Source organism: Camellia sinensis, chromosome 4 (assembly GCF_055761805.1).
Source record: "Camellia sinensis isolate YWXY chromosome 4, ASM5576180v1, whole genome shotgun sequence".
NCBI lineage: Eukaryota > Viridiplantae > Streptophyta > Magnoliopsida > Ericales > Theaceae > Camellia > Camellia sinensis.
Window position 1 is genome coordinate 167,989,255 of NC_138964.1, and position 13,942 is coordinate 168,003,196.

The 13,942-nt window shown below is 34.7% G+C and overlaps 1 protein-coding gene and 1 non-coding gene across 2 annotated transcripts; one reads left to right on the forward strand and one right to left on the reverse strand.

Annotated features, from left to right (window-relative positions):
* The first annotated feature begins 379 nt into the window (after nt 1-379).
* LOC114314463 (uncharacterized) lies at nt 380-7,197 on the forward strand. Its single transcript, XM_028260945.2, has 5 exons — nt 380-820; nt 891-964; nt 2,830-2,965; nt 3,060-3,374; nt 6,506-7,197. The coding sequence occupies exons 1-5, from the start codon at nt 707-709 to the stop codon at nt 6,776-6,778; spliced, it is 912 nt and encodes a 303-aa protein (XP_028116746.2). The 5' UTR covers nt 380-706; the 3' UTR covers nt 6,779-7,197.
* A 119-nt stretch (nt 7,198-7,316) lies between these two features.
* TRNAR-ACG (transfer RNA arginine (anticodon ACG)) lies at nt 7,317-7,389 on the reverse strand. The gene has a single exon. It is a non-coding gene; the product is annotated as a tRNA-Arg (tRNA).
* Nucleotides 7,390-13,942: the final 6,553 nt, after the last annotated feature.

Genomic DNA, 13,942 nt, shown 5'->3' on the forward strand with positions numbered 1-13,942 from the left:
CGAAAGCTTGTGCCATAGCTTACCTTGTTCAGGGTGAGGGGGCTTTGTTCCGACGGAGAGGTGTTGTCGTAATAAATGCTGTGATGGGTTGCATTAATGGTGATGTGTTGTGGCAATAACTCTGCAGATCTTTGTCTGCTGATGTGGCATGTGTCTCATCTGTCATGTGTCCGAATGTCCTTGGCCCTCCACGTCCAGGTGGACTCCAGCTGTCTTAGGCTTTGCCAATCAAGTTATGCTATGGGTCCGAGGCGATGGGTTCGGGGCGGTTTACCGTGGGCTGTACACCTCGTGGGCCTGTCCATGTCATTTCTAATTTACTTAACATATAATAACAGGTTAGCTTTGACTCAAATTCAAAATAACACCAAAAATAAATAAATAAATTAGTGTTTAAAAGAATCCTGATACAAGCCACGATGACAGGATACAATACCTTCCCAAGAAAATACTGTATAATTAATTTGAAAAAATTATAAGTCATTGGTAATTTCATAAAAAATTTACAAATTCATAAAAATAATAATAATAATAATTTTAATTATTAAAATTTAATATTGTTAATTTGAATTTTTTTTTTTTAAATATGGACTGAAATTGCAAATTTCCCATTTCTAATTTCCCCTGTTATCTAGTACTACTGTTTATCTTGGCTTGGCAGAGAAGGAGAAGGAGGAGGAGAAGGAGAAGGGAAGGGGGCAGAAGAATGGAGAGAGCTACACCTGTACGGAATCCCCACACTTCCACCGCCGATCTTCTCACTTGGTCGGAGACCTCCGATTCCGCCAATGTCTCTCGTTCCGGCTCTCGTTCCCATCAAGTATGTCATTTTCAATTCCCGCTCTGCTACAACCGTGATTAGTTTCTCATTTTTCTCTACAATTTTTCAGCCTTCCGATCGGATCAGTAAAGTTCTGTTTGGCGGTCAGGTCACTGATGAAGAAGCTGAAAGCCTAAATAAACGGTGAGACAGATCTGCTTCCAATTCTACTTTCAAATTTAGCTTCTTTTTTGTTCTGCATTTCAAATCTTTATTTGCATGTTGTGTATTATCTGCTTATTTAATACGGTTTTAGATCTGTTTTAAAAATGCGTTTTTGTTTTGACTATTTTCGAATCTATCATGTGATTTTTGCCATTTTGCATCGACTCTGCGAATTTAATTATTAACTTCAACCGCGGATTCAAAATATTATCCCATTTTGTTTCTCATATTGCTGTTCTAAATTGAATGAATACACAAGGAAAAACAAGAACAATATAAAATTGACAACTTTCTCTAAATTTTTGTTACTCGATCAATAAATTATTAGCTTCAATGGCTTACAACCCTATTTATAGGGGAAATGGCTAGTTAACCATGCCACATCATAATCCAGACCACAATTAAAATAATAACTCGCTAATCACGCTACGATTATAGAAAATTATTTATATATATAATTTTAAAAAAAAAAGGTAGAAATCTTTCCAAAAATAGTAAATTTTCAAATTTAAAGGCTTAAACAAAGGAATTTGGTCAAAATCCAGCTTCGGTCACTGCATAGCAGTGTGTTGGCTAAGTTGTGCTAGTTTGGTTATTTTGGATCGAATATGGGTCCAAAGACTGATTTGACAACCTTGAAAAATCTTTTTAATTATCGTTTTGCTATCAAATGTTCAAATTGCTACATGAACTTGTAATCTAACCGCTCGCTCTGCATCGTTACCTTTGAATCAGAATTGGTGTGTAATTGGAATGAATGCAACCATAGTCATGAAAGGAAATTTATGTTTCTAACATGGAAAACTATATTTTGTTTTCTTGTTCCATCATATTGAGCCCTGTGAGGAGCACATCTTGAACATGAATTTGGATTTTTATCTTGGTAGCTACTATTTGTTTGCCTCATCGTGGATTTGTTTAGCTCATTGGTTATTTAGTTTTAAGCTTCTTTTAATGCTGTTCGGTTTGCACCGGCTACCGTCTTACTTACATTTGGTCAACTAGACTGCCTTGTTCGCCCATAGAAGATGAAGGGAATCCATGAAGCATTGAACTTTGGGGACTTCTTTGATGGCCAAATGTATGCTTGCTGTTGAGGAAAGCCTAAAACTTTAGTCTATGATGAACTAAGAGCATGTACAAAATGCTTTTTTGCACCACCCTTTGACATTACATACCAAGCATCCCAAAGCTAAACCCTTCCCATTTCAAGCCAAAATAAAAAATAAAAAAAATGGTTGAATATCACCATTTTCTGGATGTACTGTTGCACCAAAATGATATTGTCAGACCAATTAAATTGCTTCCCGCAGTTTTTGTGTTTGAATATCACTCATTCTAGCAACTAGGGAGTAGGGTGCTTGTGGAGGGAGTAGGGGGGTTACTCCAAGATCAATGGTTGAGATGTGGCAAGCCTTGTTTGGAATAGGGGTGAGTAGCAGAGTGATGCTGGTGTGGAGAGTTGGGTTGGGCCTGTGTGCCAGTGGTAATGTGTTTGAACTTTGTAGTGACCAGAACATATACATGTGGCACAGAGCTCCTTATTTATAAGTTGAATTGCTTAATGCTTAGTTGTTTGTTTTGATAGACCTTAACTCTTTTGTTTTGATTCCTTTTTTTATTTTTAATTTTAATTTTCTTGGAGATTTTTTTCATGGCTTTCGCGAGGTCTGTTATGTTCCTTGAATCTTAATTCTGCCTCAACTTATATCGGCTGTTTGTTAACAACCTGTGCCTGCATCAAGAGAATCACTATGAAGTACCATTAGGCACCCCAATTTTTTGACTTGTATGGCTTTCATTTCACTGGCTTATTGGAAATGTTCACTATATGCTGCTTTCAGGAAGCCTTGTTCAGGTTATAAATTGAAGGAAATTACTGGAAGTAAAATATTTGCTGCTGGTAATGAAGATGGAGGACTAGAATCTGGAAATGCTACTTCTAATCCTACTAACAAAACAGGACTACGTACTTATCAGGTATTTATTTTATATTGGCTGGCTTAAAAATTCATATGAACATAAGTAAAATGCCGTGTTGCAATTCCCTGAAGTTATACCTTTTGGTTGTCAGCAAGCAATAAATGGAATAAGCCAGATTTCTTTCAGTGTTGAAGAGAAGGTTTCTCCCAAGAAACCTACAACTGTCCCTGAGGTAGCAAAGCAGCGTGAGTTAAGCGGGACACAGGAAAGTGAGTTGGACAGTAATATTAAGAAGCAGCTGTCTAATGCAAAGTGCAAGGAACTCAGTGGAAATGATATTTTCGGCCCTCCTCCTGAAATTCCTCCTCAGTCATTGCCTGCCACACGCTCCTTTGAAGCAAAAGAAAGGAAAGACGTGGTCGAACCTGCACCGCGAAATGTACGGACGTCTGTCAAAGTTTCTAATGTGAGTTGCTAGGCATTTCTTATTTCTAACTTACGTTAAATTAACATATTTTTACATCCCCAAGATTTCTTTGTCGTATCAAATGATGATATTTGGGTTACAATGGGAACTTGAAAAAAATAAAAAAGAAGTTTTAGTTGAGGTCAGGCCAAAATTTCAATCATTGAGTTGGTCTTTCAGATTTTCTGGTATAATGATTTAAAATAAAAACTCAAGGGACAAGCCCCTTGGACTAGTGGAATGCGTTAGAGGCTCCTGTGATAAATGCTTTTTGCGATCTTGTAGAATTCCATCTTGCTCTCTAGAACTCAGTACTCTGAAATTGATAGGAATCTGGCCAATTTTTGAGCTTGTGGATAATTCTGAGATATACTCAAAAGTTTGATGTTAGTAACTTTATTTTTATATTTTTTTTTTTCGAATCCATCCAAATTCTTTCAAAATTATGTCAATAGTCCAAAATTCTTGTTAAAATTCTTCATACTGCAGTCTTCTCTTCTTCTTGACTATGTTTGTTCCTGGATGCAATATGAGTCATACTGCATTATAAAATCCTGAAGCGCAAAATCGTTTCATGTGCTTGCAAAGGCCTCCTTTGACTGGGCATCCACAAAGTCATGCTCTCTTGCCAGATAAATGCCTTTAGACAGAGCAAAGAACATGCACTCCTTCCAGTCCTGCCACCTTTAATTTCTTTTAGGGGTAACTAGCTACACTTTTCCCCCTTGGAGTTTGTCCCCCAAAAACAGACAACCCCATGTGGATAGATTAGCAACGCCCTAATAGTTTGGACTAAAGTGAAAAATAGACAGAAACTAGTATAATTAAATTAACATTACGTTGCATGTAGTTGACGCAGTTAATTGGATTGAGCGAGATAGTATTCCAGTAAAGTGTAGTGGCAAAAAGGCAAATTTGCCCTTCTTTTTGTCTAAAGAAAAAAAGAACTCACCCCCTGTAGCCACTCATGCCTCCCTCCTCCACTGCAGCCAATCCCCTCCTCCTCCCCCGCAGCACCCATCCTTCCCTTACACCCAACGCCCTTCGTCGTCCCCTGTAACATCCATCCCTTCCCTTGCAACACTGTGCGACACATTGATCAAATTTTTAATTTTATGTTGAAAATTGGGATAAACTGGACCTTTCTTGCCAACCTTGCATTAACTGTATGTTTCCCAATTAAGGTTGAGCTAGTGTGTTTTTGGCTATGGCCTGGCACATAAGAAGGTTCTTTGTATTAGGAAGTATTCAAAAGTCAGCACATGGACTCTTTATATTGAAGTAATAATTAGAATGTTTGTAAAGGTATCCTAGAATCTGTATTGTACATGATCTCAAAGAATAATGAAAAACTATTATTTAGAAACTAAGTATTAGTTTAAGAGTCGGTAGTATCCAATTTACTCTTTTTCTTTTGTGGTCTGATAAAAATTTCTTTGAATATCAAGTCTAAACTGTTTATATTACCCTTGTGTTTTTCGTTTCACACTAAGATGTTATATATAAAACTATTGTACGCAAGTTTCCTTTTTAATTGTTGTAATCAGATTCTAGTATTATTATTATTTTTTCATCCTTACTTTCTAAAATGTATGTAATATCAGATACTACATGTATGCCACATTAAGGATACTTCAATTTGATAAATACTGAAAAAGTAGAGTACTTTAATCTCTCTAAGCAAGCGAAATACGAAATATGACAATCTCAATTATACCGAAAAACTATTCTTGTATTTATTCTAGCAATTATACTCTAATGTTATGAAAGAAATATTACAATCTCAATTTTATTAAAGTTTAGATACATGACTTTAAGTATCTGATGCTTCCTATGTTACACGGACTCTTTGGAATTTCGAAGGTACCCGTGTCGACACGACATGACACGGGTACGGGTGCGGAATTCGGCCGGGATACGGCTCCTTAGAAACAGATACGGCAGAAGAATCGAAAGAGGAGAGAGTAAGGAGAAAACCTGGCCTTCGACTTCAATCTGACTTGGTTGCAGAGCATCGATCGATCTGTGAAGTTGATCGATCTGCGAAGCTTGATCAATCTGTGAAGTCGATCTACTGTGCTCCTTCATCTTCCCCTTTGATCTTGATCTCGATCTCTGCTCTTCTCGTCACTTCGTCACTCTCTCTCTCTCTCTTCTTTTTTGATGAGTCTCTCTCTGTCACTTCTTTTTAATATAACTTGAATTATATATAATATAAACTATATTGATATAATGTTATTCATATTATATAATATTATTTATTCAAAAAAATATTATATAATATAATATATCATAAATAACATAACTTTTATGTCTAAAATTAAAATAATTTATTTTATCATATATAATATAATTTATTTTATGTCTAAAATAATGTTTATAATTTTTATTTGTTATTTTTTTTAATAATTTGTTATTCCTTAAATTTTTTAAACTTATCTTCATATAATAAATATATTTAAAAATAAATATTTAATGTATCCCCGTACCCGTATCCTAATTTGGATCCATATCCACGTATCCTTAATTTTAAATTTTAAGGTGTCCGACCCTTAGATGCACACCCGCACCCGATACCCGCACCCGAGTCCGTATAACGTAGTATGCTTCCCAAAATTAAAGAAAATTAATTTCAAGTATCCAATACATTTAAGAAGTATCGGATACGTATCCACGAGCATTTGAGAATTGTCGTCATCTGATACGGATACTCCTCCCGTCTAAAAGTATCCGCGCTTCATTGATGATGGGGAACGTGGTTGTTGCAGTGAGCTTGGTTGATGATCAACCATGGTGTTTTGTGTGGCAAGAGAGGAAAGTAGGGAGGGGGCAGGGAAGGATGTCTTTCCCAATAACTGTTCATGAAGTTAGACATTGCACACAAGGCCAAACTGTTTATCTGTTCACTTTTGGACAGCATGGGGGTTATGTGTGTTTGGGAACATCTTCTTTTTGTTTTTCTAATGTAACTTTCCATTTGAGCTTTAATGTTTTGCAGTTTTAGGTTTGTAATTGGATTCCTTTTCTGTAGGGTGACTGTTGGGAATATCTGAAATCCTTTATTGGTTGTTAAAATGCGATGTTATAAAGTTGTGTAAACCTTATATCTGAACTTGTTTGTACATTGGTAGCCTGCTGGAGGTCGGAGCAACATTGTATTCGGTGAAGAACCTGTGGTGAAGACTGCAAAGAAAATACACGACCAAAAGTTTGCAGAGCTGACAGGCAATGACATCTTCAAAGGAGAAGTCCCTCCAGGATCGGCTGAAAAGTCACTGAGCGATGCTAAGCTGAGAGAAATGAGCGGCAGTGATATATTTGCTGATGGAAAGGCAGAATCCAGAGACTACCTGGGAGGAGTACGCAAGCCCCCTGGTGGTGAGAGCAGCATTTCGTTGGTGTAATTGTTTTGAGTATTTGCGATGTATTGCCACTATGTCCAATCGCTCCTTTGTCCCATGTTTCGACTGGTGAAGCATCATTGAATGCCTGATACTTGCCCTTGATGGATTTTGAATTGGTTAACGTAGTTTATTATATGTTATAATACAGCTTTGGGGCTTAAAACATTCAGTTCAAAAAAATGGGGATGGGGTGACTAATTGATGTAGAATGAAATAGAATGGTTATTCTCGCATTTGATTCATAAAAAATGATACAAAAAAATACATTATAAATATAATCATTGTTCCCCATTGTGAAGGAATAATCATTTAAAATAATGACAATTCTATTTCATTTACCAAACACCAACTTATAGTATTTATTTTTAGCTATAGTAAGAATGTGATGAGATCCAGTAATTATTTTGAGTTCCAATTTAATTATTATTATGATGTAAAATATTTTTTGCTTTTTTTTTAATTATTTATTTGTCGAATGTAAAAATAGATGGATAAATAAATAAAATAATAATACTTAAAAGAGAAAGGAGAAACGCAGCGACTCCACTGGGGATCGAACCCAGAATCTCTGGTTTCGTAGACCAGCGCCTTATCCATTGGGCCATGGAGTCAATTGTTGACTTTCGTCTCAAATAGATTTATATATATATATACATATATTTTTTGCTTTTGACGTGTTGAGATTTGCATTGTTCTGGTTCGAGAGCAAGACTATTTCTCGGTTACATGCCTGTCCTATGTTTGCCGGGAAATTATATATTGTTTTCAAAATATAATGTGCCCGTATACTTAATTAATTATGATTTATTTTATCTCTTTATATTTTTTAATTATTTAATATAATATTTTATCTATTTACATTTTTCACCAATCACAATATTATAAAATATTACGCGTCTATATTCTGAAATTACTGAATAATTATCCATGTTTGCCTCCGTTAAATTTTAATAAATTTCCAAGTATACGTTATGTTTCACAACATGTTGAAAAATTAATACATAAAGTTAATGATTTTTTTTATCTTATTTTTTATTTTTTTCTTTTAAAAAATTATAAATCTGTCAATTGTCAAAAGAACCCACAATAGGGACTTGGAGTGCTACTGTGCCTTTAAGGCACAAAAGGGAAATTTTTTTTCCACCTACCTAATAAATTCAAGGTAAATTTTTTCTCAATACATACACTTATTAATTTGATTATGAACTATTTTTCTCAATCTACACCCTTAAAGTTACAATTACATCCTTCACTCATAAATGATACACACACTTTACGCTCAAATGCGCACACTTTAATTGACCTTAATTGACATTTCTAGTTCCACCCACTTTTGTGAAGACTTTGACTTCGTTCGAAAAGAAAAAAAAAAGAAAAAAAGAAAAAAAAAGTTTTGAACTTTCCTCACCTCCATTGAATCTCCGCTAAAAACTATTGAATCATTTGTTTAAGGTAAGAAATCTTTCCATTTTCTTATTACATTTACCATTTTCGGATATCTCTGCGCTCCATTAGCATATAAAACCATCGATTTTTCCATGGCTGAGGATGGGTTGGAGCTCTCAGCACTGAGTGTTCGAATTTGTATCTTTAATTCGAAACCTAATCACCGAATAATGTGTACAACTTCGACCAATTAAATCTAAACAAAATACAAAATTTCGAAGTTTTTTGCCGAATATGATATATTTTTCCGGTTCAATAGTTCCGAATTAATTCTTTAATTTCGGCAATTGATTTCGAAATATTTGTGTTTATTTGGCACTGAAGTTTCGAATGGTGTTTTTTATTATTATTATTATATAAATTTACACCAAGTTACATAGGCCACCAAGATTGGTTTTACTTCATGTTCTTTTCCAACAATTTTATTTTATGGGTATGTTTATGCAAGTTTTTTTTTTTTTTTTTTTTTGCGAAATTCAATGTATAACAATAGAAACAAAAATCTATGCAGTATTAGTATTTTCACATTATATTGTTAGCTTAAAAATGTTGTTAGCTAAATAGCTGAACAAAACAATTGCATTATATAGAATATTAGGGGTTTGTCCTTTCAAAACATTGAAATTATGGCCAAATTTGGACTTTGGTTGTATACACAGCTACAATAAATTTACAATCAATTGAATGTACAAAGACAAGTGATGGGCAGTCCTTTGATTGTTTGGAAAATGATGTTGGTATTGATTAATGACCCTGTTGCCTTGGTAAATTGGCCGAAGTGAAGTTAATTTGTTTTTGGCATGTTGTGAACGTTACCAAACTAATTGGTGAATGGTCTATATAGAATACAAATAGTTTTGCTATATCCATGTTTACATTGTAATTTTTCAACAAATCCTAGTCTCACTCTTTCATCAGTAATAGGGTTATGCTCCTTAACTTATTTTGTTAATTTCACATCATCCAAATTGTCAATTTAATGGCCTATAACTGCATATTAGATTTCATTAATGTGGCATGGTTAGGCTACTTATTACCCGCATTGATGTAATCCTTTTCTGGGAGTGTTTATTCTGTTTCATTATATTGGGTTAATAAAAACAATTTTCCTTATGCAGATGGATGCCGGTCCCAATCAACGTCGGTCAATAACAACTTCGAACAGAAGACTCCGTGAATTAAAGAGACGTGGACGTAGACGTGGACGTGGATGTGGACGTGTTCGAGTGCATGATGATGGCACGTACATTGCCATGGATGATGATCTTATACATGATGCATCAGTTATGGATGATATTGCTATGGATGATGACCCTACTGGTAATGATGCTGACATTATTGATGAAGATATCCCTACTCAGCCATTTCTATGAAGACCAACTGATCCATCAATCCTTAAAAGTTTTAAAAGTTATGTTGTCGTAACTATTTGGAATGGTGCTGATGAAAGAGAGCCCTTAAAGTGTCATAATCACTCGTCTAAGATTCGTTCGTGGCCGTGGTGGGAACAAGGAAACAACGCTACATTTGTAAATATTGTAGAGATGTCAAGACTTGCACAATTAGCTCGTTGCGCTTATTTGTCAACAAAATTGTAGTGTCTAGTTTTGTTAAGAGATGGCAACGGGAGACAAACACCTTCCATTTGACTGTTGGAGAGATGACTATCACATTGGACGATGTCGCCACTATCCTAGGGCTTTCCATTGTAGGCGAATCTATTAGTGTACGTAAGTTGTCAGAAAGGCAGGCCATTGCATTAGTAGTTAATACCTTGGAAATTGATGAGTATGAGGTCAGACATGAGATGTCTAGTGCTGAAGGCAATTCAATGAGGCTTAAGTGGTTGAGGGCACACTTTCATAATGGCCCCGTTTGATAAAACTGTGGGAAAATGATTATAACTTATAGCCTAATAGCTTATAGCTTATAGCTGTGAACATAAGCTGATTTTTTACTTATAAATTAAGCTTCTCATTCCCCACTTAAAGAATAAGTTGATTTTTTACTTACAAAAAGCTATAAGCTGTATTATTAAGCTGAACCAAACACATCAAAATAGCTTAAATTAAGCTAAAAGCTGAAATAAGTTTGAAATAAGTCCTACCAAACAGGGCCAATGTCACAGACAATGATTCAATGGAAAGAATTGCATGTGCAGATGGAACATACTTGCTATTTTTGTTCGGTTGTACACTTTTCAGTGACAAGACTGGTACTAGGGTCCCCGTTGTTTATTTGAGTTTGTTGTCCAATTTGACGACTGTATCTTCATATACTTGGGGTGCTGCTGTATTGGCATACTTATATAGACAGATGGGGTACGCTAGCAGGTCCGGCGTGACACAAATAGCCAGTTACATGACACTTCTTGAGGGATAGATTTATGAGTACTTTCGTGGATTCCAACCACACTTGAATATGAATTAAACTCGAGATATGTCACGCCCCAAAATTCGGACAATTAAATATTAAATTAGGACTGAACCCCAATCAATATTCCATTATCCAAATCCTAGGGGTGAAACAAAAAACCAAAAAAACTAAACGCCAACCAAACCATCCATCATAATCTCATAACTAACCAATACCTCAACATTCAGGTAGCAACAATCAGTCAAAACAACTTAAATAAAGTATGGTTACAAATCATGCCAAATTATTCCAATGCTAAAGTCGTTAAAAAATAATAAATACATAAACTAATATCAACCCTAAGCTTAAGAAAACAAAAGAGGTCCAAACGACAAGTCCAATATTATAGTAATTTCATGTCACCACCATAGCCCCAACTAATCCTGCAAAGAAAGTTCGGCTGCGCTCAAACAGAACGCATCCGAGTTGCCAAGAGACAAAACGGGTCAGTAAATATGTATACTGGTATGAGTACAAGATTTAACACCCACGTGTCCACCAGACACAAACAAACATACATTTAATTCTTGTTATAGGACAAGACGAGTAGTTCCAACCGCACCGAGACGAATGGGTAGTTTCCCGAGATACGGTGGCATTTAGTTCCTTGCCCGTACATAACGAAATATAAATTGAGTATAAAATAAACAAAATAAAAATAAAAATATGGTGGGTCAGCCCTGCATAAAAAGTTAGTAAAGCATCCTACAAAAAAAATAAAGTTAGTATAATTTAATCATAAGTAACTTGCTGAAGAAGTATAAAAATGTACTGTTTCATGCTTAAATAATTTGAATTGACTAAAACTCAAAGAACAAAAGTTGTACAGAATCAAATTTCCTAAAAGACTAAGTGAACAAATTTAACAGAAACTGAACAGGTTGAGAGAAAAACTTGTTAGAAAAACCTACACGGAATTCTATCGAAAAATCTGAAGCTGAAAACAAACAAAAACTTCCCTAAGATGATTTGTTTCGAAAAAGTTCAAAATACAAAAACTATGCAGAATAATGTTTTACTTCAGTTTACGCCAAACCAATAAAAATGAGCTCGTTTCGTGGGTTAAAATAGCCTTTAAAATATTCATTGCTAAAATGAATCAAACCTACAATAACCAAGATCATCTGATTATAAGTTCTAATCGATCTTTTTAATAACAAGCTAAAACACAAAAGTTGTCTAGAGTCACGTATACATGCCTCTGATCAAATTTTATAATTTATCGAGGTTGTTTACTATTTTTCAACCTGTAAAAATCAATACAATACACACTCTAACAATCGTCTCATAATTAAATTCTTTGTACCTTAACTCCCCCACTTCGGCCCTCTACTTCCGGCCTGCACATATATCTCATGTGTCTCTCATATACCTAACACCGCTCTGAAGCCAAACTTGCACGGGGATATCGTCCCAAGTTTGACCCACACTCCTCGGATGGTTAGCATATACGTACGCACGTAAATCAAAACACTTGTCTACTCATGAGAACGAGACAACAATATACATATACAAAATATCTCACTCATGAGAACAATATAACAATGTCAAGCCTAAGGCATTCAAATAAATCTCATAATCCTCAAATTTTTTTTTCATACACTCTTTCTTACTAACACTCAAATAAAACAACAATCCATGGAGTCGTGGTGGAGTGTAAGAAATTTATCTATGGGTTCCTAATTTATTTTAATTTCACATAACCATGAGTGTGATTATAATCATAAAATAAATCCATATAAAAACCCTAAACCTGGCATACACAACTAATCAAAATAATTAAACTCAATCAATCATCTAAAAACTCTAAACTTTACATACACAACTAATCAAAATAATTAAAATCAATCAATCATCTACATAAAAATATGAAATCAATTCAACATCAAATAAATATAAATAAATAAATAAATAAAATTAAATATAAATCAAGGGAATGAGGTTTTGTACTCACAATATTTTTTTAAAGATCAAAAAATTATTTAAAAAACTAATAAAGTCACCAAAACAAAACCCTAATCTTTTTTTTTTCCCTCTCCCTTTTTCCCGGTGTTCCTCTTTCTCTCGACTCTCTTGGTTTTTCTTTTCTTGATCTTGGTTTTCTTCTCTCTCTCTCTCTCTCACGCCACACACACAGCACTCTTTTTTTCTTTTCTCTGATAGATTACCTAATTCTATTCTAACCCTAACAAACTATTATAATATATTATATTATATAATGCAACATAATTATAATATATATAAATATATATAACACCTCTTTTTTTTATATATAACAAATATAAATATATAAACATTTGGATTCATTATATATAATTAAATAACTCATTAAATTCATTAATCACCACATTAAATTTATTAAATAACACATTAAATTCTCATGTGACCACATAATTAATAAAGACAAAAATAAAATAAAATAATCATAATCATAATAATAAATAATAAATAATTACTTAAGAAAATTAGGGTCGCTACAAGACATGCCACATGTTTACCGTTGGACTTCTCAGAGAGAGTTTGGTGAAGAGACATAGTTGCAGGCTTTTCGAGAGGAGCTTGATACGTTGGGTGTACATGATGTAAGTTAGAAAGTCCTTCAATATTTGAAACTCTATATCATACAAAATTTATAGTTGTCATATCTTACAGTTGTTATTGTTTGTAGGTTATTTGGGACCCGTACCAGAGTTGCAGAGATGTCCATCCATGTCACTTAGTTACGTTCTAGCACGGTTGCCTGAAGTGTTTGAAAGTAGTTGAACCATATCACCCAGATAGAGTTTTGAGACAGTTTGGCAGAGTGTAAACAATCTCTAATCCACCACTTGGCCCTATGCATACCTCTCAAGGAGCCACAGCTCCATACTACAATGTTATGTATGCATACTTGGACATCATTTGGGAGGTATAGGACAACCATGTGTTATCGGATCGGAGGAAAAGTACATCGGTACGATAGCCTTGGGATTGTGTTCCTGGTTACATGGATTGGTACCAAACCATTACCCATATGTATGTTCAAAACCTAGCACGTTGTTCTCAGGTAGATCCAAATATTCATCATTATCAATATCCTAGCCAAGCTAAACAAGTACTTTTTTTTTAAGGAAACTGTGGGAGCCAGAAAATAATATATATCAACTTATTGGGCTAACCCAAACGAGGCCTACTAAGGGGCCAACTATTGGGCTTATTCGGCCCACCTCGTCTATAAAAGGAAGGGACCTCATAACATACATGCATGATCTCTCTCTACTCCACACAGCACACAAACACATCTTACTATTCTTGATTCTTCAT